Source organism: Acomys russatus, chromosome 9, assembly GCF_903995435.1.
Source record: "Acomys russatus chromosome 9, mAcoRus1.1, whole genome shotgun sequence".
NCBI lineage: Eukaryota > Metazoa > Chordata > Mammalia > Rodentia > Muridae > Acomys > Acomys russatus.
In genome coordinates, this window is record NC_067145.1 from 20387939 (window position 1) to 20415168 (window position 27230).

General features: G+C 45.5%; 1 protein-coding gene across 1 annotated transcript in view; it reads left to right on the forward strand.

Moving 5' to 3' along the window:
- The first annotated feature begins 964 nt into the window (after positions 1-964).
- Positions 965-27230, forward strand: part of Retreg1 (reticulophagy regulator 1) — a 132180-nt gene continuing 105914 nt past the window's right edge. The window contains exon 1 of the mRNA XM_051151003.1: positions 965-1417. Within this exon, the coding sequence (XP_051006960.1) occupies positions 1128-1417 (290 nt within the window). The 5' untranslated portion in view covers positions 965-1127. The remainder of the gene's footprint in view (positions 1418-27230) is intronic.

The following is a 27230-nucleotide window of genomic DNA, read 5'->3' on the forward strand; positions in this document are numbered from 1 at the left end:
TGTGTCAAGTGCTAAACAAAGCCAAACCCAAAGCTCCTCCACCAAGGCCAAGGTGGTGCCACATTGCTGGTGTGTGTGTGTGTGTGTGTGTGTGTGTGTGTGTGACTGAATGGTTCTGACATTTCCTTTTCATTTGCTTCCAGGACCTCTTTGCATGTAGTTGTCACCTGGAAGCCCCTAAAAAACGCAAGTTGTTCCTCATGGGTAACCCTTCTGAAACTTGATTTTGCATGCAGTTTAAAGGAAGGATATCTTGGCGCTGAGGATTTCCATCCGAGGCCCCCTTGAGAACAGATCAGCTGAAGCAACCGCCTCCAAAGCTTGGCACACTAGCAGAGTCGGGTCACGGGTCACTGTCTAGTTTCTCTGCTTCCTGATCAGTTCACTGACCCTCACTGAAGAGCAACTCTCACGTCTGAGCCAAAGGGCTCACTTAATCAGAAGCGTCTTCACTAGCATATGCCCTGCGGCCTGAGCAGTCTTTACTCCTAAAATCAAGAGGACCAGACCAGAGGTCCTTCCTTGACTCCTTTTCTTCCTTTTCCAAGGCAGCAGATTTTTGTTTGTTTTGTTTTTTGTTTCTATCTGACACAGTTAGGCTGGGTGTTCCTGCAAGGGATCTGGACGGGGGGGGGGGGGGGGGGGGGCGTGCTGAGTTCTGAGTGCTGAAATACACGACCTCCTGGGATATTTTCTTCTATACTGAAGGATGGCGGGCTGCCTGCTGTGGCTGAATAAAGTGATAATGTCCTCCATCCCCCCTCCCTTGAGAAGAGACCTTTACCTGGCTTCCTCAGCTGGAAGGGAAAAAGGAGTGTTTTCTGTTCGTCCCCAGCTCCCTAGGGACGCCGCCCCGCTCGCACTTACAGAGCCCAGCGCAGGATGTGTAGCCAGGCCCTGGGCGGCCCCGCCCCTACACGAACTTGACCGCACCCTCTTCCCTGGCGCGGCGGGGCCTGACGTCACAAGGCACCCAGCAGCCAGCACCCCACGGTGTTCACCCTGCACCCCAACCGGTCCCTGCTGCTGCTGCTCTCCGGGCGCTCACCGCCAGGCGCGCGTGTCCGCCCGCGCCCCTCCCCGTCCGGGTCCCCATCCCTGTCTCCGCCAGCAAAGCACTGCTGAAGATGGCTAGCCGGGCGCCCGAGGAGGAACACTGCACACAAGGATGCCCGGCCCCGGCAACAGAGGAGCAGGCGCCGCGGCCCGGGGTTCCCGGGGAGGAAGCGGCGTGGGAGGCAGAGCCGGAGGTCGCCGGGCCTCAGGTGGAGGAGGCCGCGGGCAGGGTGGCCGCCGCCCTGACCTGGCTGCTCGGGGAGCCCGTGGTGTGGCTGGGCTACCGCGCCGACGAGCTCCTGAGCTGGAAAAGGCCGCTGAGCAGCCTGCTCGCCTTCCTGGGTGCCAACCTGCTGTTCTGGTGAGCGCACGGGCTGGGTGGGGGCGCCCCGGAGGGCAGGTGACCTTGGGGCGCCTAGGGCCGGATGTGGCCTGGCTAGGGTGAGCTGGGTGCTGCTGCGGTGGAAGTGACAGCCCCAGTCCCCCTTGCTTGGTCACCTGTCTGAAACAGGTAGTCACCCACTTCAACTTTCCTCCAGACGCACTTCCCGGTGAGTGGCTGTCACCTTTGCTGTGGGGGCCAGTCTCCAGCTGACCTGGTGATGGTCAGCTGACCCACGTGCTCCCGTAGCTAGGGATGTTCCAGAGCTCTTAAAAACTTTGACCCTGGTACTGTCAACTCTGAGATCTTGACCTATACTTCCAAGTATGGCTGTGCAGAGGCCCTTGGGCTTGAATTAATTTTTGCACCGGCAGAGGCATATCTGGACCAGCTTAGGTACACTTTAAACACCGCTGCCTTCATCAGCCACCAGAGATGGGCAGTGAATGGTTTGTTTTTCCTTCCCTAGAGGGTAGGGTTTACTGTCTTTGCTCCCAGATGAGAAAGCTGGAGGTAAATAAACAGGTGGATTAGGCACATCGCCCCGCCCCAAGGTTGCACACGGGGGAGGAGGGGGGGGAGGAGACGGGAGCGGGGCGGGGGAGGGGCAGAGTAATTTCAGGCGAACTCCAGAGGGAATGAGTGAGAGACGTTCTTTGGATAGCCCCCAATCAACAGGTTTGCCTCACCAAAATGTGTTCTGCCTAGGTAAGCATCACACAGGGTCTGGCTCCATTACAGAAGGAAGTGCCCTATATCACCCGGTACTAGTTCACCAAGGGTAGAGAAAAACCTTGTTTGCTAAGTGTCTTCATTACAGACATGGCCCTCGCAGTGCTCGGAATAAGCAGTTTTTACTAACAGACGCCTATTTACAGGACATAGATTTCTTAACCCCAAAGTTGGGAAATAAATAAATGCCTAAGAGAGATACATATATACCCTGTCATTTTTCTGGCTTAACTTGGACAACGTGAAGGATAGTCTTTAGATCCTTGCTAGTCCTGGTTTATTCTGAAAACGAGCTGCATCTTGTTGCTGTCTGTGGATGCCAATTAACTTTGGGTCTCTCAGCTCTTGCTGTTTCTGGAGTTTATCCCAACTCTCAGTTCTGTTGTAAACTTACCTGAGCCCTTAAAGAGGTTATATTATGTTGAGCTAGACTGGGCAGGAAACCAAGTCTTAGGGCTGTGTCTCATTTACCAATAAGCAGCAGGTTTTAAATGTCTTTTAAGTTTTATTTACTTAAAAACACCACAGTTCCAAAGTTTGAAGGTACAAAAAATGTAAACACTCGGAAAATCTTTTGCCTTTGAAAAATCTTTTGCCTTTGAAAATCTCTTTCCCACGCCCATCCCCAGCTTCCTCCCAGAGGCTGCCCCCCCTCCCCCGGGGCTACTAGCTCTCTGTGGGGCTGGCGTGTGTGTGTGTGTGTGTGTGTGTGTGTGTGTGTGTGTGTGTGTGTGTGTGTGTGTGTTAGAGGTTAGATAGTGACTGTTTCAGGAGAAACACACTATGTTGTGCAGACTGAGCTGGCATACTAAGGATTCCTCCTTTAAGGGTGGGTGCCCTGTTGAGCACGCCTTGTTTTTCCAGTGCATAGTTCCTTTGTCTTGGGTCTGCCTCGGAAGGGGGCTCAGACACAGTTCCCAGCATGTGCATTTTGAGGGTAATAGTCTCATCTTTTAATGTGTACCACTTTGCATATATAAAAACATTTTTATAGGCTGATTATCACAGTGAAACTGTTAGGTCAGAGGGCATGTGCCCTTGTCATTTTAATGCCTGTGGCTGTATTGTTGGGGTTTTACAGATTATTAACCCACCTACAGTCACCTATATGACTGGGTGCGTGCTCCAATGTACTCTTGCCAAGAAGATTTTGAAAAAGGTTTTAATCTTTAAATCTAGTAGGTGTAAAGGGTACTTTCGTATGGTTTTAAATTTGCATTTGCCTGAGACTATTTTTCTTGTGTCCAGGGTCACTATAATTATCTTTTCTCTGCGTGCTTATTTATCTATAATAACTCTGGTCTATTTCTTCAGTTTAGACATTGATTCTCTTATTGACTTACTGGAGCTTTTTTTTTTTTTTTTTTTTTTTAATATGATGGGGTCTAGCATAGTAATGTAAAGAGTTGCAAACATTTTCCCTATGATGCGTTCTTGGATGTGTGCATGTGTGTGTTGGTGTGTGTGTGTATGTGTGTGTGTGTTTATGTGTGTTCTGGTCCACATTTATGTTTGTGCATGTAGTAGAGGCAAAAGGCTCTCTTTAATCATTCTCATTAGTGTTCATTCATCAGGCTTTCTCACTACACACAGAGCTCATAAATATGGCTGGGTTGGCTGGTCACCGAGCCTCACGAGCCTCCCGAGCCTCAGGGATCTGCCTGTCTCTAGTCCTCCTGTGCTGGGGTTATACATTACTCCTGGCTCTTACCTGGTCCTGGGGAATGTGAACTCAGGTCCTCATGCTTGTGTGGAGGTACGTTCCTGGCGGAGCCACCCCTCTAGCCTCCCTGGGACATATTCTCTCAGAACAGCAATTATTTTTTGTATAAATAATTACAAACTGTATTTGATATTTTTTTTCATGAGTATTGTCTCCCATCCATCTTATTTATCGCTCTGATGGAAAGACAGTGAGTGGCCAGACATTGAACCTGAGTAGCGTCTTATTGCACTTCCTCTGACAGATAACCGTCCTGCTCTCAGAATTCTGAAGCACTTGCTGCTTTTGTGTTATAATCCATTGGACTTTATGACTCCTTTATTAGTGCCATAACATTTTTGAAATCTTCCTTTTGTTTCTCCAGGGTTAAAATGTGCTTTTCAAAGCCCAAAACTTAAAAAGAAAATCTAGTTTTTCTTCTCAAATGATCTGATCTTTATTTTCATTCCTTCTTTCCTTTTATTTTTATTTTTCTGTTTTTAGTTTTTTTGAAACAGAGTTTCTCTGTATAGCCCTGGCTGGATTTTCGTTCTGTAGACCAGGCTGGCCTCCAACTCACAGAGACTGGCCTGCCTCTGCCTCTTGAATTTTGGGATTAAAGATATGCGTCACCACCATCCAGCTTTTTTTTTTTTTTAAATAAAAAAAGGTTATTACTCTGTTTCCCAAGCTGGTATCAAAATCATGACAATCCTCCTGCCACAACCCCCTTAGCACTAAGACTAAAGGGATGAGCCATCACCCCAGATTATAGATGAGTTCATTTGGTTCTGTGATGATCCATGTCCCAGGAATGCTAAAGTCTTTGTTTTCTATGAAAAAATAAAGTCAATATGTTAAATACATAATAGGCTATAGAATGAGAACATGTCTCAAAAACAAAGGAAAAGCCCAAGTTTTAGCGTAAGCAGTGGGATACTTTGTTGATGGCTGTTGTTTCTCCATTCTTGTGGAAGTCAACATTGTCTATGGACACTTTGCATGGTTTAGTACCTGCTACTAAAAATGCTTTGAGGATTTTGGATTTGACTCAGGAAACTGAACATGGACTATTTGCCCATGATCAATAGCAGTGCTGTGCACTGAAAACCGGGGTTGAAATGGGTCTTGGGGAGTTCTCTCCGCTCGGCATTCAGCAAGCACATGGAAGGTTCAGGGACAGGTAATTGACATTGCCATGGTCTGGGTGGGACAGAGTCACTGAGGATGGGAGAGACTTAGGGTCTTCATGGATTGTGTTGAAACTGGATGAGCAGGGGTGGTCTTAGTGGGTCTTGGGCCTGGACAACTGTCTCACTGTAAGGGATGCACCGAATGAGAGAGACATCTCAGAGGCATACTCAGACCAAATGTAGATGAGGTTGGCTAGGTGCTGTGGGGACATATTTGGGATGTAGCGCTTGCCAGAAATGCTATGGCTGGTGTTTGGACGTAATTTTTCTTTAATTAAAAAGGGCAACACAAATGTCCTGTGAAATGTGCTCAAATATTAAAATGGGCAAGCAAAGTGGTGTTCGTTTATTCCCACCATGAACAGCTACATAGCAGTGAGGATAAGCAGTGGGTGCAGGCAATAGCACAGATGAGTTTTACAAGTATAGTTTGGGATAAAAGATGCACAAAGTGACATGTGTACGTCTGCTGGGTCTCATGATGTTGCACACTGACTTAACAGTTCTATGTGAAAATAAACCAGACCGCTCTAAGGACATACACAAAGGAGATAAAACCGCAGACATAACATTCTTTAATCAGACACATATACATGTTTTCATATATTATGTACTTATGAAAAATGCTGAAGAAATGCCAACAATAGATCTTTAGCCATAGCGTGGAGAAGTATGATAAAGTGTAGGCTGCATACAGTGCCAGTCTCCAGAATCAAGGTTTCCACAGTGAAAACAAATTGGGCCACAGTTGAGCAGTCCTGGAACTAGACAAGGCTTAAGACTGCATGGTCTTACTCGCTTAGCTTTACAAGAACGTGTTTTCAGGATGATTTTTTTGTTAATTTTTAAAATAACTTATATAACCTCACAATTGCAAAGATTGAAAAGTAGGGGGGAAAAACATTCTAGAAACCTTTCTTGGGCCTGGCACCCAGCCTTCTCACAAGGGCAGCTAAGATTACAGTTCTAAACACAGCTTGGAGCGAAGCAGTGAAACAGGCATGATGGTTTAGTTTTTAAAAGATGTTTTAATTTCTCTCTCTCTCTCTCTCTCTCTCTCTCTCTCTCTCTCTCTCTCTCTCTCTCTCTCTCTCTCTCTCTCTCTCTCTCTCTCTGTGTGTGTGTGTGTGTGTGTTTGTGTGTGTGAATATATGTGCCTGTAGAGGCCAGAGACCACTGGATCCACTTAAGCTTGAGTTACAGGAGGTTGTGGGTTACCTGAGGTGCTGGGAACTGAATGTAGGTCCCCTGCAAGGGCCACAGGCACTCTTGACTACTGAGCCATATCTCCAGCTGAATACTTTCGGTTTTAGAGAATGATTTCGTTAATTTACACTAAGAAGAAGATATTGGATGCGGATAGTTAAATATCTACATGCATGTATTTGTGTGTACATATATATGTGATCACAGTGGCATTCAAGATTTAAAGTACTCTGTCAACTTGTGTCTCAGTTACTTTTCTTTTGCATAGCTGTCCTTTTTGTTTATTGCTGAGCACTGTGCTACTTGGGAGGAGAGTGTCACAACTGGCTTCTCCATTAGCAAGCTGATATCCACATAAAGACATGTCACGCTCGCCTGTTATTTGCTGTTATTACAGTTATCAGAAAGCTCAGCTACAAGCCTGGGCGTGAAGCTTTGTTTGGGTAGTAGGAAGTAGTAGATGGTAATCTGGGTTTTGCTACAGACTCATGATAGTGGTCCTCGATGAGGAAGGAATGGAACAAAATGCCCATCTTACAAGTCTTGCGGGCTATGATTCTGAAATGCAGTAACTATTGATGGAGCCCCTCTTCTGAGTCACGTGTCTCCGCAGCTGCTCAGATCGAACTTTGAAGTCACTGTTGGTAACCATGACATCTAAAAGTCTATGAAGAGGAGTTGTTCTTCATGTCTAAGTGTTCTGTGAACATCTTTCCTCCCACATGTGGAACTCTTAAAAGGCAATGAACTAGTACTCTTGAGATGGCTACACAGGGGCACACCTTGTAGGGGACCTTGGGCCCTTTCACTTTCAAGGCATCTGGAGTACATTCTGGCATGGTGGTGGGACCCACTGAGAGACCTTGGGTGCCATCTGTGGGGTAGGTTCAGGGAGTGGCCCATCCCAACCTCCCGCTTGGTGTCAAGCGTGCCCCTCCCCTGCTCTGATGCTTCCTCCAGCTTTAGTGGATCAGGACTCAGGGAGAGTGAGCATGCAGTAGCAGCAGCATTTCCTGCTGGTCAGCCATGCAGATACCCAAGCCCTCTCCAACCCTACCAAAGCAGACTCCCTGGATGTGGGATGGAGATGCCGGAGAGGGGTGTATGTGTGGGGGGGGCGGGGCGGGCTTCTCTAGCTCTCCAGGTGACTGACATTTGAGCAGCATCAGGCTTGAGCCTTTTCTGGAGTTGTGAGTCCTCTTCTCTATAAGATATCATTTCTACTGCTGGATGACTCCAGCTCCTTTACATCCTTACCTTGAGCTAATGGCTGCATCTTGGTATAATCTACAGTCACCAGCATCCAAGTCCTGGCTATAACAGTCAGAAAACTACAGCTCTGGTCACTTGTCAAAGTTGAGTGATTATAATTCTAGAAGATTTTCACATTTAGCACTTCATTTACATCTTATTTGTTATACATACTACCGTAATTTTGTACAAAAGAGAACTAGCCCATTGAAGTGAACAGAACTACCGCGGGTGACGTCCCTGTGCACTGTTCAGTAGAGTCTTTGCCATGAGGGAAATTGTTCTGCACTTGCTTTGGGCATTGCCATGACCAGTGGGTTCTTGGGAGCTGTTGAGCACCTGAAATATGGATAGGACAGCAGTTTTTACAGATATTTCCATTACGTTTCATAACAGCAGCAAAATTACAGTTATGAAGTAGAAGTGAAATAATTTATGCTTGAGGGTCACCACAACATTAGGAACTATATTAAAGGGTTGAAACATTAGGAAGGTTAAGAACCACTGTGCTAGAGTGGTGCAGTGCTTTTCATATATAAATGCATGTGACCCCCTCTGTGTGTGTGTGTGTGTGTGTGTGTGTGTGTGTGTGTGTGACACACTCACCTGTGATGAGGGTATGTGTGGAAGCCAGAGTCAACATTGGATGTCTTCCTCAAGCTCTCTCTGTCTTAGGTTTTGAGACATGGTGTCTTGCTGAACCTGGAGCTTGCCATTTTAGTTAGACTGGCTGTGGTTGAGTCTCCTTTGCTCATCTCTGTCCTCTGGCACTGGGCTTGCAGGCCAACACCAGTATCCCTGCCTTTCTCTGTGGGTGCTGGGGATCTGAACTTGGGTCCTCAGGCTTGCACAGCAAGTTCTCTACTTACTGAGCCGTCTCTTCATCTCCTTGATAAGCGAACTTTCATTTATATTTAGTTCACATGCAAAGCACCCCATGTGCCTAGTGGCTGTCAGGTGCAGTTCTTGATAATCCGTGCAGGCATGAGTCATGAAGCATGCCCACTTTCATAAGTTCAGTAGTCTTTCTACTCCATTGCTCTAAAGAATTCCATGAGAAAACTTGGGTCATGTTTTCCAATATAACACAGTTATTGTTGGTGATCCAGGACAGAATGAAGAATGTTATTGGGAGGTGGTTGCTTCTGCATCCGTGGGGCTTGCTTTTCAGCTTAGTAATGGGTCCAAGTCCAAATTCCTTGCTCTTGGGATGGTTTGAATAAGAAATGTTCCCCATAGTAGTCTCAGACATTTGAGTATCTGGCTCCTAATTGATGGTGCTGTTTGAGAGACTTAGGAGGTGGGACCTTGTTGGAGAAGCTATGCTACTGGGGCCTGGCATTGAGAGTTTAAAGATGTATGCCATTTCATGTTTGTCCTCTTTGCTTCTTGCTTGTGGTTCAAGATGTGAGCCCTCCGTTTCCCACTCTTACTGTCATGCCTTCACTCCACTAGGAGAGACTTTAGCCCTTGGAACATATGCCTAAATCGAGTCTTCCATAAGGTGCCTTGGCTGTATTTTATAATGAACAATAGGAAGAAATATTTACATTTCTGTCTGGCCTGGGTTACAAGAAGACACGGATGAGCTTATGTCCAGTCTGGTGCTGGGCCCAGGGATGGAGCCCAAGTCCAAGGGCTACACTTGCCCCATAGAGTTTTCCTTCCGCTGGGGAAGGCATGGCTGGTTCACCAAGTTGAGCCAAATGGTACAGCCTGGTTCTCAGTTGCATGTCACAGTCTCCAGTACTTCATAGCTTAGGGTAAGGTGCAGAGCTGGGTAGTTTGACAATGCTGGTGAAAGCCTTGTGCAGCGTTTTATAGGTTGAAAAGAAGTTCAATTTTAAAAGTGAGGTTAATGCCAAGAGCTTTTGACAGAGGATGAACCAGGAATAAAGATGGCAGGGGGGGTGGGGCGGGGAGGTAAGCTCTAGCTGCTCTCAAACTAGGGAGACTTGCCTGGATTCCCAGGGGATTGAGTGGGGAGGGGGGGGGGTTGGAGGGTAAATGAGGGGAGGACCTGAAAGGTAGATGCCCAGATGTGATGATTCTATGTGAGGCAGATAGTCTTCTTCTCTCCCAAAGAGGGTGGACCTGACTTGAGAAGGTCAAAGTAGAAAGGACTCAAGGCATTACAAACAGCTATAGCCCTTTGGTTAGTGAGCCTTCAGCAAATGTCTCTTGGGCAGCGGCTTCCTGATGAACACAGTGGCCTTGTGAAGCTTCCTGGCAGCCTCACCCATCAGTACCAGCAAAACTGGGGCTGCTCCCCGCCCCCCCCCCCCCCCCCCGCAGATCGCAGATCAGTGCTTAGTCTTGAAACCAGCTGGGATTGCCTCTGTGCTGTGGCAGCCACGGGCCTCACGGCCACCTTTTGAGGTGACTTCATTGAGTTTTGCACAGAGTTATATCATCACTTTACCTCGGTTCCGTTTGGCTTGGCTGTCTCTTTGTCTTGTTCTGCGCGTGGCTGTTCGCAAGCTGCCCAGTTGATCCAAACGAGTATAAGTTAATGAGGGTGGCTGTTGTGAGTCCTTGGGCTGGGAACAGAAGGATGATGGAGACAGTCTGATCCATGGGAGTTGGGGACCAGGAGGGAGCCAAGTGAGTGACCATGCATAAGGCAGGTTATGTTGTGAGTGTTGAACTGCCACACAGGAGCCAGGAGAAAGCAGCGGCGATTTTCAGGCAGTGGATGAAGAGATGCTATGCTATTAACGTGTCCCCTAAAAATTCACATGCTGCAAATGTAATCCTCAAATTCACCTTAATGGGATTTGTAAGTGGAAACTTTGAGAGGTGGTAATTAGGGTTAGGTGAGGTCATAGGACAAGACCCCAGAGAGGGAAAGAAAACCCAGAGCTGGTGTGCTTTCCCTGTCACATGCAGCAAGAGGCCCCTCCCTGATGATGGCATCGTGTTTGGGACTTCCCAGCTACCAGCAGCACAGCCACGTGATAGTCTCCTCTTCAACAATTCTCCTATCTATGGTTTATTCAGTTTGAGCAAGACAAGAAGGTATTGGGTTGAGGGCATGGAGAACACAGGTTGGTCAGTACGTAGAAAGTGCAATTGAACTATATTGCTTTGATGGCTGAGTCGATTTATGGAATTGTGGAAGGCAGCAGCAGTCACGAATTTCTCATATAGAGAAAGAGACAGACGTTCGGGGCGGCAGTGTATGGAGAGGTTACTATTGGACCATTCAGTAGCCTCGTTGCCTTTCTCACTTCACAGCAGTTGGGGCTGAGCCTAGCTGCTACAGCATACACACATGCCAGCCAAGTGCTGGTCTACACTGAACTACATATCCAGCCCTTTAAGACATTTGAGAATGGACAGGACATTCTCCACAATTGAGTGGGGAGTGGGGACTGACTTTCACACGAACTCTGGTGCCTCACATTTGACCACGTCCCCGGATGGGGAAGCCTGGTGGCACTCAGAGGAAGGATAGCAGGCTACTAAGAAGAGACTTGATACCCTATGAGCATATACAGGGGGAGGAGGTCCCCCTCAGTCACAGTCATAGGGGAGGGGAGTAAGGGGGAAATGGGAGGGAGGGAGGAATGGGAGGATACAAGGGAGGGGATAACAATTGAGATGTAATATGAATAAATTAATAAAATATATTTTTAAAAAAGACATTTGAGACAGGATCTCGATTAGTTGTCCAGGCTAGTCTTGAACTTATGACCATCCTACCTTAGCTCTTAACAACCTGGCATTAAAGCCTGTGCCACCAGGCTTGGCGTATCCCTCTTTTTTTCTCTAGGGAGAGAAAGTATTTCTATAGCTTAGAACTTTATGCTGCAGTCCTGTCAGATTCTGCCCATCAGCTGACTGTTCACTCTTCCGTATGAATCAGGACAAGAGCCAGAGAAATGGGGCCAGGTAGGGCACCACTGCAGAGTGCTTGGTGGCAGGAGGGCTGAATAAAGGGGGTTTCAGTGTGGGTGCATAAGAGGGAACGGATTCAGGCAAAACAGGGGGTAAAACTTGGGACAGGGGACGTGGCTTAGATGACCCCAGTGTGTGAGAAGTGGCTGGGAACATCAGTAATCTTGAGGGTCATTGAAGGTGTGCCATGTTTGGGCTGGGGAGAGGAGGGATTCTGTCCAGTTTGGGGGGATTTTGAGTTTGGTGGGCCTGTGACCTCCCAGGCAGATCTGGGGTTGGTCCACAGGCTGCTGCCTCTGGTTTGGGCTGAGAGGAAGTACATAGCTGGGCATGTTGGGGTTCACATCTTCCAGATTTCTGAGTGTGTGAAGTTTCTGGGGAGCATTTGTTGGGAATGGTGAGAGGGGAAGGTGCTGAGGAAGCCAGCGTTACCGAGTTGGGTGACTCAAAGAAGCGTCTTGTGGAGAGGAACATTGTGGGGTCATCATCAGGTAGTGACAGGAAGAGCTGGGGCTTTCAGAAGGCCACTGGGTCACTGAAGGAAGAGTTTTGGTGAATGCGATTAGTGCTTCTTCAAAAGAGACCCCATGGAGCTCATTTTCTTCTTCCACCATGGGGGGACAGGGCAAGAAGGTGCCACTTGCAAACCAGGAAGTGAGCCCCAACAGATGCTACATCTGCTGGTGTCTTTTGTCCTGGATGCCAAGTTTGTGACTTCCAAGCTGCAGAGTGTTATGCTGTTCTTTGCTTAGCAGTCCAAGCCAAGCAAGACTCTTGATTCAGTGCTCAGTCAGACAGCATGGCCTACATCCCCCCCGCAACCCTCTGGTGTCCTCCTAGCACTCTCTGTCCATTCTGCAAAGTCCTGGAGATGTCTGGGTAGGTGCTCTGAAGCATAGTGGAGTTTGTAGAGAAGGGAACAGGGGATGGGCAAGATCTGTGATGACCTGTGAGGAGCAGAACTGAAGGGCTTGAATTTCCAGGGTACCTTTTCCTTTGGTACTGAGAACAAGGTACAGACCGGTGTGCTCACAGTGGGGGTGGGAGGCAGGCATGGCATGGCGTCTGACCTCTCCCTAAAAGGAGGAGAGCCATCAGGGGAGACAGCAAGAAACACCTCGGATTCATTAGGCCTTTGACCCTCAATTGATTTCCTGTTGCCGTGTGTTCAGAAAGCCTTCACTATGGCCGGACTTTTCATGACCCTCACGTTCAGTCATGCAGCGCCCCCCCCCCCCTCAGTTTAAGAGCCAGTGTCTTAGAAAGCAAGGTCAGCTCATTCCTCCATCAGAAATCCCAGCTCTCTTCCCACATAGCTTGCTTTTCCTACCAAGCTTTTAGAGAAGGAAATTGAGTTTTTTCCTAGCACCCATAGGGCCTTAATTCCCACAGGGACCCCCACCCTCACAGTGACTTTCCACTCCCATATGGAACTTTTACCCTCACAGAAGCCCCCTACCCCCACAGAAGTCTCCACCCCCATGGAAGGCCCCACCCCCATGGAAAGCCTCACCTCCAAAGAGGCAGCCTTTGTTTTCTGCTTCAGGCTTCCATTCTCCAGGCTGGGTTACATTTTTTTTTTTTTTTTTTTTTTTTTTTTTTTAGCTGTTGAGTGACCCAGTTTCATCATATTTCACTTCCTTTTTGTGTTTGCCCTTTTGACCCAGAAATGGATCTTTGTGTACAGGTAAAGTGTCATGTGGACTCCCGCTGGTCCAGATGCCTTTGTGGCTCTGTGGGGTAGGGTGGGGTGTTTGGGATGCTGCCTTAGGTGACACTGCCTTTAAGGAGGATGTTTGGAATGCCTTGGGCAGAGTTGGACTGCTGGGCTGTCATGCAGGTGTTTGCACTGACAGGGCACAAGAGGGTGTTGGTCCTTCTGAGCCAAGACACCAAGTGGCCACTGTCTCCTGCTTCAAGGCTCTGCCAGTCGCTGTCTTTCTTGAATAGCCTCTCGTCTGTCACCAGACTTCCCAGTCACCTCCTCAGCCAAGATCTTTCCGGCCACCTCATCTAGGGCTTGCCCCTTACATTCGTTATTGTTAAAGCAAAATGCCCACAACTGGGTATTTATAAAGAATAGGATTTTTAAAAAAAAAAGATAAGGTCTTACTATGTAGCCATGGGTGGCTTGGAACACACTGTGTAGAACAAGTTAGCTTCAAATTGACAGAGAGCTTCCTGTACACACCGTATCTATGGTGTGTACCACCATGCCTGACAATATCATGGATTTATTGATTTACATCCTGGAGTCTGGGAAGTCCTAGAATCTGACAAATGCCATTGTGCTGTCTCAGAACATGGTAGAAGGAGGAAAGGCAAGGAAAAGGAAAAGCAACAGAAACGAGGGACAACCCAGACCTGTGATAACCAACTACTCCCCAGCGAGCAGCATTAATTCATTCACGAGGGTGGAGTCTTGACCTAAATCGGTTCTGTTGCCCCATATGCCCTAAATTGCCAGCATATGAGCATTGAGATACACATCTGAACAATAACATCTATGAATTTCTGTCTTGCTTTTTTGCAAAAGGAATATATTTTATTTATAATGTTTATGTGTAATCTACTAATAAACTGTTTCTCAAAAACATATTTTATAGAATTCATAAATATTTCAGAAATTAGGCTGGTAAACAAAGTTGTTTGAAGTTAATTTAAGGTCATATTTAACAATCAAGGTAAATATGAATCTGGAGAAGTGCTTCCTTTAATCTAAATTACAATGTGTAAAATTCAGCATACACTAGAATTGAATATATCAATAAATGTCAGCGAGGCTCCTGCCTCTGATGGTGAGTGGAGGACATGGCTGATAAGGATACAGACTTTATACTGAAAATGAGATTGGACCTCATGAATAAATGTGATGACCTTTGCCTAATGCAGAGGGCGGTCAGCCATTTTAAACAAAGCTGAGCACTAGAGCACCAAGGAGCTTTGTGCTCAAACCCTGGTGCAGAAGGCGCTTGCAGAGCTGAGCTGAGCGCTCTCTCCTCCTCACTTGTCCCTGACTCAGATGACTGGGATAAAGAATGCCGACATTTTCTTTGAAGATATATTTTTTTTCCAATCAAGTAAAACTAAGAAAAAAAGAATGTATCCATTAAGACTTCATTGGTCTTAGTTACTTACTTTATACTTTATTCCTGTAAAATATATATTAATACTATTTAAAACCTTTCAATAGGTCAGTTAGAAATTGATTTTTGGGGAAAGAAGTTGAGACAGACTAGCCTGGGATTTACCTTGACCTCATAGCCATCCTCCTGCCCCAGACTCATGAGCCTCTATGAATTTCAACTTCAGCTTGCTTCAGTGCTTCAGAAAATTTGTTAAAAATTTGAAGGCATTTTGTTTATTTCTCTTTGTGATTTTTTTCCCTAAGTCTTTGAGACAGAATTACAATTTTGTCAACTTGACTTAGATCAAAAACAAAATTAAAACTGCAGTGACTGAACATATGATATGGAGAATAATGCATGTAAAAATCTAATTCTGCCTTATGTACACATACACACGTACACCTATGCCCCACATACATGAACACCCAGATAAATACTCAGGGATATATTCATGTAAATGAATATATTTGTGTATTCATGTAAATACACAAATACACACAGACACATGCACACAGACATATACATGCACATATACACATAGAACCAGACACAGGTGTGCCAGCATATGTACATGTACATACACGGACATGTGCAAACACACATCCAGATGTGTATGCACAGACACATGCACACACATATAACACAGGTCTGCATGCACTCACACAGATACACATGCACATGTACAGAAACATGCGCAGATACCCACAGACGCACACGCACCTTTTACATCAGCTAACTTCACTGGAGCCGGTAAGACTGTGATGGTCTTCTGTTTTACTCCACTTTCCCTACCCTCTTTCTCTCAGCTCCCGTATGCTCAGCTTTCTTTCCTAATATGCCTGTGATAGACTTAAAATGCAGCATCTTGGGAATCTAAGGGAGACCCAGGCTGAATTGGGGGTCAGGAGAGAATGGGGGCCCCATTTCTTCTGGAGAATGGCATATCTGCTGGTTTGTTCTACGCTCTTCCTATTTATCCACATAAACTCTTCCTGCCCTGCTTCCACTGTGGTCATTCATATCACAGGTTTTGGTTAAATCCCTTCAGGTGAGCTAAGTAGATGTCATATTTATAGTTTTTGTGTGTGTGTGTGTGTGTGTGTGTGTGTGTGTGTGTGTGTGTGTGTGTGTGCGCGCGCGCGCGCGCGCGCGCATGTATGGAGACCAGAGGATAACCTTGGTGTTATTTCTCTGGAACGTTCCATCTTGGTTTCTGAAACAGGGTCTCTCACCTCCCTAGGGCTAGAATTCTAAGTGCACTCCCCCGTCCCCATCCCCCTACCCCTGGCATTTTTAAAGTGAGTTCTGGGAATTGAACTCAGGCCCTCGCACATGGAGGACAAGTACTGCTCAGAGCTCTTCTCCCAGCCCTTTGCATCTTAGGCAAGTTCGTGTTGTCTAGTTGATCTCTTAAGCTTTCCAGCATACATAGAAAATGCCTTCAGATAAAGAGCAAGTACCTGGCTGATGTGTCACACACTGCCTTTTCTCTGTTATCTCCACATGCCAACCCCCCTTGCAGTCAGGCTTTGCATTCTGACTTGTCAGTGACTCTTGGAGGAGTGGCACTTGGGCCACTTGTTCTGATCTTATCTTGTGGTCCTTTAGTGGTCCCTGGTCCTGCTGTCCACTGAGGACATCAGTGTCCTCCTCTCTTTTGTTCTCTCCTCTGTCGGAGCCTCTTACTGGACCCAAGATGCAACTGGGGATCAGCCGGTCAGAGGCCTCACAGGTGGCCACGTTTCTCTCCCCAACCGCAGGAGAGTATTGCGGTGGTTTAAGACTTCCCTGTACTTGTTTGTTCAAAGTTTTTTTTTTTTTAAATTTCTGTTTGTTTTTCCCTATACTAAACTCATTCTTGGTGCTTTCCTCTGCGCCAGGAGCATGTACTCTTTAGCTTTGAGAGAGCACAAAGGAGCCACATGTGGGCAGAAAATATCTTTAGCCCAGCTTTGTTGATGGATGCTTTCACTAGATTTAGAATTCTGGGTCAAAAACAAGTTTTTCTTCAAAACTGGAAGCGTTGCTCTCTTTCTCTGGAAGCATTTGCGTGTTCTCTCTCTCTGTCTCTGTCTCCCTGCCTCTGTATGTCTGTCTGTCTGTCTCTGTCTCTCTGTCTATGTGCGTGTGTGTACTTCTGTGAGTTGGATACCAGGCTCTGCATGTGTTGGGCAAGTCTTCTATAACTGAGCTTTATGTACATTTCTCCCACGGATAGTTCAGCTTGAGGCAGGGTCTGGCCATGGTGCCCCAGAAGTCCTAAAGCTCATGACACCAACTTCAGCAGGCATTAGGTCCACAGCCACTAGCCTGACCTGGTTTCCGTTGGAATAGATAGGCAGGCGTCCAGGGCTGGACTTCTTGATTCTTTTTTTTTTTTTTTTCACTTATTTTTTTTTTTTTTATTAATTTATTCTTGTTACATCTCAATGTTTATCCCATCCCTTGTATCCTCCCATTTCCCCCTCCCCCATTTTCCCATTATTCCCCTCCCCTATGACTGTTCCTGTTGAGTGGAGACTTCTTGATTCTTATTCTTTGAGAGTTTCTAGGAGCTTTTCTCTTTTCTCGGTTTCCTGATACAGCAGCCACCACCGGTTCTGTTTACTTCATTGTCCTAGGTTTCATTCGCACACTTACCCCTTCAGTTGCAGGAGGTTTTCTTAAAGCACTGACTTGGTTTCTGTTGTTATTACTTTATTTTGTTTTCTGGAAATTGCGTCTGTCAACCATTGGACTTGGGGAGGTGTGTTACTGATTTTCTCAACATTTGTCTCTGGGTTTATTTTTGCTTTCAGTTCTCCACTGGTCTTTTATCGTTCGGTCACTTAAAATTTATTGTCTTGCCACCTCGACTGTAATCCCAGCACTCAGGGAGGCAAAGGCAGGTGCGTCTCTATGAGTTCGAGGCTAGCCTGGTCTTCAAATTGAGTTCAGGACAGCCAGGGCTACACAGAGAAACCCTAACTCAAAAAAAAAAAAAAAAAAAAAAAAAAAAAACCAAAAACCCAAAAACAAAAACAAACAAACAAAAAAACAAAACCCTAAAGATTATTGTTTCATTTTCTTATTTTTGATTTCTCCTTTTAGAATGTTCTTGTTTTTGTTTCCAGATTTGGGCTTTTGGCTTTTTCTCCTTGAGAATTTCAGGGGGAGGAGCTGATTTAAGGTTTTCCTATGTTCATTTGGTGTTTCCTATTTCTATATATTTTGAACTTTGTTAGATGTTGGAGGCGTTCTCTAAATAATTAATAGGAAGCCTTAGACTCCTATTCCCATTTCACAGTGAGTGACTCTGAAAAGGAACAAGGTGGGCCAAGCTGTGACCTCACCATGTGGTTTATTGTGTCTCATCTGATGAAGTTTCTCTCTGCATCTTGAAGCAGTGCCTTGGCCTGTCCAGTTTTGAAATGAGCTGACTCGTGCATGCCTCCTTTGACAGCAGGGCCGGGCATAGACATAGTAGAAGCCTGGCTGTGTTCTGGGCACTGTATTTGAGAGGCAGTGTGCAGTGGGTGCTCAGTAATCATATAGGGGAAGCCGGAGTGGTAGCTTCCATGAATATGGGAAGAAATATGTGTGCAAGTCTTCTGCTTCTCTCCCTGGAGGGCCAGTCTGGTCTGTCATTTTCTTCCTCCATCACTGGCTCTGCTCTTATGAAAAATCCTTCCCAATTAGAGTATGTGACACTTCATATATTTTAGATTTAAAATTGGCCTAACAGTCACTCGGTTCTGAGTTACTTGTGTCCATGGTTTGGAGGTTTCACAAAGAATGCTCATGAGTGTGTGGGTTACTTTCATTGCTATGACTAAATACCTGACGAGAAGTAACCTATGGAAGGAAGGGTTTATTTTGGCTCGTGGTGTGAGAGGATACAGTTCATCACACATGGAAGCCATTGCTGTAGGAATGTAGCATAGTGTGTTACACTGTGTCTTCAATACGAGAGTAGAGTAGAGATAAATGGGGGAACTCAGCTGGCTTTCTTTCTCTCTTCTACCCAGGCCGCCAGCCCATGAGGTGATGTCACCATAGGCCTCCCCCTTGTTAAACCCATGGAAATGCCCTCAAATACATGGCCATATGTGTGTATGTCTTCTAGATCATTCTAAACCCCATCACAATGAAGAGTAAGTGTCACAATATAAGGTGTATTTGGTTTTTCCTGGTTGTATTAACTTGAAGATGACATCTTACACATCATAATGTTTTATATCTAAAAAATTAAATGAAGCAAATAGAACATAATTTAATGAATAGAGGGACCCTATATAAAAAATAAACTCCATATACTTTTAGGTCATTTAGATATGACATTGAGTTTAAACATTTTTTATCTTATGTATGTTTTCCTGGCATGTATGTCTATTCATGTTGGTGCTGGGACTTGAACCCAGGTCCTTAGGAAGGACAGCCAGAGCTTTTAACCTCTAAGCCATCTTTGTAGCCCCAACATTGAGTTCTTAGGTGTCATTAGGTTTTGATAACCTAAGTTTAGTCTAATAAAGGGAGGGCCAAATAGTTTGGGTTCCCTTTACAACCAGAGATCCACCAGAATCTATAGATCTTACCATTTGATGCCTCTTGGGAGAAAATAGAGTAAGTAGCAGGTTTCTTGGGATATAAAGTATGCGTATGACATGTACCCCAAGCTGGATGTGGGAACAGGGTTCTATCTGCTAAGTAGGATTCTGTTGGGATAGCTACAGCATAGCTGAGTTGCTACTGATAAGTAGAAGTGCTTTAGGTAAGCAGGGCCTTCCAAGGCTATAGGACTGCCATGAAGGATGCAGAAGCGGGGATGGTAAAAGACAAATTGGTGATTCATTCCGTTAGCAAATGTCTAGTGGAGACACGCAAGGTGGAAGTCACTGAGTCTGACATTAGCTGTGCTGTGTCTTTCCTGGAACTCTGGGAAGAAACTAAAGTAAAGGAATTGTAGATGTTTGCCACATCGTTCTAAAGCCAGCCGCCCTGAAGACTAAGGCATCACAAGTATAAGGCGTGATTGTTTTTTGCTGGTTGTATTGACTTGAAGATGACATTCTGATATGGTCCTTCAGGGCCATGAGGGGCAACTAGAAGGACAGCCACGTAGCTGGTATGATCTAAAGGACGTGATGGTTTGACCTAGATCTTAAGTGATCAGTAGACTGGCCAGGTCATCAGGTGTAGCCAGAAGGAGTTGTTCCAGACAAGGAAAACAGTGTGTGCAATAGTCCAGAGGAAAGAGCAATCTGTACGGGTGTGGAGCAGTGACAGGGTGAGGTGACAAAGTTGAAGAGGAGTGGATGTCAGGTCAGCCATGAAAGGTCTCTGCAGCGGAGGGAGGGGCCAGGCTTTCCCCATTCCGAAGCAGGGTCCCTACTTCTTCCTAAAGTGACAGGAGATGATGTGGAGAGGAGCTAGCCTAGACCCACAAGTGCTTAGGCACTGGTCCAACTATGGGGACCAACCCCTTTTCGACCTGGTGAGCCTGTAGGGGCTTTTTTATAATGTTTGACACTGACATGATGTTTTCTGGGACAGGAAATGCTCAGAGGCAAGAAGGTGGGATGCATGGAGGTCATTTAGAGACTAGAGAATGGGAAATTGGGAGGATATTTATTTGTGAGGGCCCACAGATTTCCACAAGGGTGCACTGGTTGGAATGGTCTGAGGTCACTGTGTAATGAGGAGAGGTGACAGGGCAGAGCAGCTGTGAAGTGACCCTCTTGCTGGGTAGAACTGTAGAATGGTTACTGTTATCCCACCAAAGTCTGAGGCCCTTCTGAGCCCAGCCCAGAAAGGACCTGTGGGAGTCCCTAGGTCTTTTGGCAGGTGCTCACATTCCAGTAGAGAAAGGTAATGTGCTTTTCATTGCTCCAAGGTTACAGCTCATCGCTTGGGCATTAATAGAGGATTGGTCCTTATAGAATACATGGTGAGAAACCAGTAAACGATAACACTGCACTTCACAGCCAATGTGTAGATGCTTGTGCCAGCTGTTTTAGGCAGCTTGTCCCCTGTATGCACTGGCTGAATGAGAAGACTTAAGTATCGTTACTAATACTCCCACTTTATGGATGATGCCATGGACCAGAGAAGTGACTTACCAAGAGTATATAACTTGTGTGTGGTTAAGATTGCCTCGTAGTGCTTGCCCTTGACTTTTGGGGCTACTTTGCTTATCCAGGACCATTTGCTAGCCTGCTTGTCACTATTCTTTGGATGTCATGTATAGATGCTTTTCTTTTGCATTTGGTATAGCTGTTGACTGCAACTTCTAATACTTAGGGAAGCAGACATTGGATGAGTTCCTGTGTTACGATTTCTCATTCTTTAGGTCTTCAGAGCAAGCTTAAATTGTTTGCCCTCTGTGGTCCACTGTCCAAGTGGATAGCTTGAATGGAACATCTGTGTTGCCTGTAAGAGTGGTAAGCCTGAAGTTGTGCTGGAAGGCACCCCTGGCTTGCAGTTTTCTTTTTCCTTTTTCTTATTTTGGATTGACTGAGCCTGAGGGGTCAAAGTGAGGCCTGGCAACTGACCTGACTTTTTGTGAACTTTATGTGATTCTAAAATAGATTGTTTCTGAACATTGTACAAGGTGGAGAGAAAGTCATGCCAGGCTTTGGTTGTACACCGTTCAAAGCAAACACTCCAACCTGTCAGTGTTCAGGGTGCGTTGGGCCGATGGAAGGTCACTGCTGTTTGTATTCTAGGTTTGGTTTGAAGCTTAGTGCCACAAAGGAGCCACTTTACCTTTCCAGGCTTCCAAATGCCACCCTGGCATTTTAAGGTTGTTTTGCCAATCTTTGTGCCTGAACAAAATATATCTGAGATGAACAGATTTCTGCCAAGGAATGACAGGCTTACTGGGGACATTGGACTGCCCAACTCTCTAAGGGCACCAACCTGCTTCCTGTCTCCTGACACGTGGGAGGTGCTCACTCCTGCGTTGCACCAACAGTGACCTAGTAAAGTGGGTTGTTGGTTGGCAATCAAACCTTTCATAAGAAGGCATCTCTGTGATGAAAGAAAGGGAGCAGGAATCTTTTTTTGTTAGCATATGGATGAAGAAATTGGGTCTTCATGTCCCACAGAAGCCACTGACAATATGGTCAGTGTCAGAATGCTACCCTTCTGTAAACTGTGCTGCTAATTCTTGAACAGGTGAGTGAGACAAAACTCAGGAAGTGACGTAAGAATGTTCTAGAGTGCCCAGATCGATCTGTGTGGGAACTTGACAGTGTTGCTCCAACTGTGTGTCTGGACCTTTTTGTTTGTGTGGGTTTTAAAATAAACATTTTATTATCATGTATTTATTATACATAATAATGCATTTATTATGACATTTTATGCATGTTTATAAAGTATTTTGTTTGTAGTTGCCTCTCATTACCCTCTCCAACCCCTTTCCACCCCCATCATAATTTTCCCCTCTCAGCTTACCCCTCTTCTACTTTTTTATCCTATCTTTTTTTAAATGACCTAGTGAGTTTCATTAGGGTTGCTTACAAGAGCAGAGGCACCTTTGGAGCCTTTTGTGGGTCTAGAGTGGATGCTTTTACAGATGTCCCCACATTAAGCCAAGACCTCTGAGCTTTCAGCTGTGCCCTTCAGGCCAAGCACTTATCCTTCCTGCTTCCTGGACACACGGAACAGCTTGTCACACCGATAGAAGCACACAGTGGAGGGCATTCTCTGGCACAGAGTAGCAAGGGCTTGAGTTTGACTCTACTTGAAATGAGGCTCATGGCAGTGTGACCTTCTTTCAAATGAAGAGGGAGGAGGCTCCTTCCTTGAAAGGCCTTCTCTACTGGAGATTCTTGGCAGCTGAGAACACACTTGCTCACCAAAGGAAACACTTTACTGCTCTAATTTTGAATTTACATTGGTGTTTACTGAAGCAACCTGAAGACCTGTTAACATGGACATGGTGGTCACTTTGGTGGCTCTATGAATCATCAATGCTTGACTTAATTTAATTTTTGTAATGGAATATTCTCTACATCTCATGGGTAAACTCCATGAGTCCTGCAGGAGTGCCCAACTCACAGACTGCAGGGCCACATACAGCCCAGGAGCGTGATGAATGAGAGCCCTACAAAATTATAACTCATTGAAACACTATGAGATGATATAGTTGTGATATCTTTGTAACTTGCCTGTGAAGTTCATGAGTAACAGTTCTTCTTTGTCAACGTAACCCAGAAAAACCAAAAGGTTGGACACCGTTGAGAGCTCCTCTATGCACCCAGTGCCTGAATACTTTGGCCTTTTATTTTGAAACAAACAAAACCAGAATAGAACAAAGACCAAAGACCAGAGAAGCCCACCAGGACACACATTTTAGGGGCACCGTGTAGGCACTGTAACTGCAGTGGATTTGCGCACAGCCAGAGCTTGGTGGGGAAATTAAACTATGAGTCAGAGATGGCTTCAGGCCTGGGGCCCATTTGCTCATCAGTTGCACAAAATCCTAATGCATCTTTTCCTGTGTGGAGAAATGGCTCCTAAGAGGAAGGAGGAACATTATAGGGACATTCTTCCTGCAACCTGGTGGGCACTGACTGTGCAAATCTTCATCCCTTTCTTCATCTTTTAAGGAATGAATGTATATCTTGTTGACTTTAACCTCAGAATACCTCCAGAGTAATTTAAAAATCAGTGGTATCATTTTTAAAACCCACAATGGGAATTTTTAGTGGGAGAATTTTGGCCTTTTTCATTGTTTATGAAAAGTAAACAATTTAGATTTTCATTCTTTCATTGTACAACTTGCCTAAATACTTAAAGACAGTAGTGAAACTTGAATTTGGGCTCAAGCTATCACTGTGTTAGATATGTATTTAAACACAATTCAGTGGAAATAAGGATGGAATTTCAGAATTGCTTTTGTGGTCCCTTAAATCCACTAGCATCAGTGAACAGTAGCTTTCATTAGTCAAAATGGGAATGGAACCCACATGTCAACATCTTAGTTCAGGTTGTTTGAGACACGATTATTTACAGTTCAATCTGCTTTCAATTTTGCTGTGTAGCTCAGGTGGCCTTTGAACTTCATCCTCTTACATTTACCTCCCAAATGTTGAGATTAAAAGCACATGCAGCTCTATTTTTAATAGTACCACTGAATACATCAGGCAGGTTTTATATACGTTTGGTGTTCTGTGTGACTCAGGTACCAGCTCTATGTTTCAATCTGAAGTTGGCCCTGTGAATGTCTTCTGTGTGAGTTTTGCTTATGCGGCCTCAATGCATCCCATCCTTATTGCATTGTGCGCTGCGTTCAAGAGCACGCCTGGTGAGCATCAGCCATCTCAGGGGACCACCCCATTAGCCGTTGCGGGGGACCACCGCAAACCAGTCTTGGGCTACAGTTCCCGGAAGGTTAATGATGACTTAAAAGTCAAAGAACATCTTTTACAGAGAAGCCCAGATATATCTGGTGGCCTTGGGTGTAAACCTAGCTGCTTTGCCTTGCTGTGACTATAGGCGCTGCTGATCCACTGGTAACAAGTGCGAGAGGTCCCTCTTGTGATCTTCCCAGCCACATGGCTGCTAAAACTCATGGCATGTTATGAGAACCCAGACTGTTGTTCAATGGATGGTGCTTTGGATTGACTATATTTTTTGTCAACGTGACATAAATGGAGTCACCTTGGAGGTGGGACCCTTCCTTGAGAAATTATTTCTATCAGATTAAACTGTGAGGAATTTTCTTGATTGAATGGGGCAGGGAAGCTCACTATGGGTTCTGTTACTCTAGGCAGGTGGTTCTGGGTTATATGGAAAGCAAGCTGAGCAAGCCAGTAAGCAGTGTTTCTCCTTGGCCCCTGCTTTTATTCCTGCCTTCAGGTTCTTGCCTTGAGCTCTTATTCTGACTTCCCTTGATGGATCAAATCTGTGAGCTGAAATAAATGCTCTCCTCCCCAAGAAACATAACTAGAACACGTCCCTCTGAAACTCATGTTGGAATTTAATGCCCATCATGAGACTATAAGTGGCTGGATGTGTAAAAGGTAACTAGGGTTCTACAAGAATAGACTAACCTGCTTATAAGAGGTTTAATGGGTTAATGAACCGTCTGGACAGTAGTTTGGTTTAGACTCTTAAATTCACAGTCTTTGTCTGGAACATGTGATGTCTGCACTCCTTTGGGCCTCTGCCAGCAAGAGAGCCACCACTAGACACAGCCCTTTGACCTTATCTCTTAGGTGTAAGCTAAAACATCTCTTTCCTTTTTACGTACCCAGTTATTAAGGCAAAGAAGTTGTCAGAAGCCAGGTCCTCTATGCAAGAAGAAATCTTCTAAGCCAGAACCCATGGGGCTTTCATACCAATCACCACTTCTAAGAGCATCTTAAAAATGACGTGGAAGTGTTAATGGTCACTCTTTTCAATTCAGTGAGATGTTACGGTTATGGTAATGTGCTGTAGGAAATTCAAGACTGATAATTACATTGGTCATATGTGGGATGAGTGAGTTATGTTAATTGTCTCAGTCATTTGACAGTCAGTCATTAAGCTGCAAGACCAAGGAAATAGCTATTGTCAAGGCAGCGCCTCAAGTTGGGGAGATGCTGGAGAACTGGGCCCATCCTGTGTGAAGCTCATAGTTTAAAGTGGAGGAGGAAATGGGAAGGAAATGAACAGGGAAATAAACATGCAGGCAGGAAACATGAGGAGCAGTGTGGAAGGGGCAAACCTTACTCCGGGGAAGCAGTGGGTGTCCGCAGCCTGGTTGGCGTTTCCCCGGCTGTGTCGCTGCAGAGCATGACCACTGTGTGCATTTGGTAGTGAGTCAGGCACTCCCAACTGTGCCTTTGTCAGGCTTTGGTGCATTGTTGATTGCCTTTTGCCAGAGAGCATGGGTATTCATTCATTGGCCAAGAGAGTCAATTCCTTTTGGACATATGGATTTAAAGTTCTGATGTAACAGACTTTATGGTTGGGTTGCTTTCAACAAACTTTGCTTGATGGAGGTCATGTCTCTGTAGTATTAAAACCCATAACTTTGTCTCTCATTTTCTCTTCATCTGCTCAAAATGAAAGCTTGGGCTTGGAATGGAGACTCCAGGCTCACCGTGCTGATTGTGGCAGGGAGCCACTTGTTGATTGAGCTGGTTCCTTTTCATGTTTGTGTGTTTGATGTCAGATGTTACAAGCAGAAGCTGTGCCGCTCATCTGGGGAGCTTAAAGAAGAGCAGTTAGTTCTCCTCGTTTCTTTTTCTTTCATTCTTCTTCTGTGCGCTGTGTTCATGGGCTGTGTCTGTTTTGTTTGGAAAGTTAATATGGTGTGGGCAATCTCAGGTGGGATTACCAGGAGAGACATATGTTTTCCACTGGAGCTTGGGGAGGACTGGTGCTGAGGGAGGGCTTTGTCTCCCCTGTTTAATTAGAATTGTTAGGGTTGTTTGTTCTGCTGTGTACTGCACATGTGTGCACACAAAGGGATCAGGGAATGGGCAAGCCTGCTGGGCGGAGGCTCCACTGTGGCTCACCCATGTGGGTTCTTATCTCTGTGTTTATTGGAGGGGGTGGCTCCGCTCCCTCCTGTAACACTTTTAACCATTTCTTCCTTCTTCCTAGGTGGTCACTGCTCTCAGGAACTAGCTCCCCAGGGACTCGCGGTGGAGCAGTCAGGGTGGTTCCGTTCTGTTCATTGTTCTGCCTCATAGATGCTCAGAGAGCCTGAGGTTGTCATAGGCTCCTTGGACCGAGTTTGCCTTGCTAAAAGCTAGTTCACCAGTTTCCAGAATCTCTTCCTAGCTGTACACAGGCACATACGCATGCAGGCACACACTCAGGTACACACACACACACACACACACACGCACACACACACGCACACACGCACACTCAGATTCTAGGGTTGCTCTGCTTTGTCCATGGAATCTTTTCTAAAGTGACAAGACAGGAACAGTTTCCTGTGTTAGTTTGACTTCTATTCTGTTAAGAATGCACCCCACTAATAATGAATTGTCACCCTGGCGGTGCTTCTCAACTCTGTGGCTGTCTACATGCCCTTCAACCCATGGTCTGAATCTTGTGGGTTACACTTTGAGTCATCTTCATTTCTGTGGCTGGATTTTTCTTTGCCTAACAGTTTTATGTTTTTGCTGTGTAATAGATTTTTTTAAGCTCTCTAAATTATTGCTTGAACAGAGGTATGGAAGATATGAATGCTCATAGAAGCTGGCAAGTTATGTGAGTGTGTGCTTGTGCATGTGTTCTTATATATGAGTGTGCATGTGTACAAGTGTACATGTGTACATATGTGCACATATGTGTGTGCACATGTGCATGTGTACAAGTGTGCATGTGTGTGTAGTGTGCACATGTGTGTGTTTGTGTGTGTATATGTGTGCACACACATGTGCATGTGTACAAGTGTGCATGTGTATGTGTGTATGTGTACACGTGTGCACATATGTGCGTGTATGTGTGCATGTGTACAAGTGTGCATGTGTTTGTATGTGTATGTGTGTGCACATATGTGTGTGCATGTGTATGTTTGTGCATGCGTGTGTATAGTTAGGAGAGGTTCTGGAAACAGGTGAGGTAGCTTTTAGCAAGATGAACCCATTCCAATGACTCATATTTCTGAGCTTCCATTGTATTATTTGTAAATAAAAACAAAAAACCCAAACTCAAACCAAGTAAGAAAAACCAAAAGAAACACAAAAGACTTA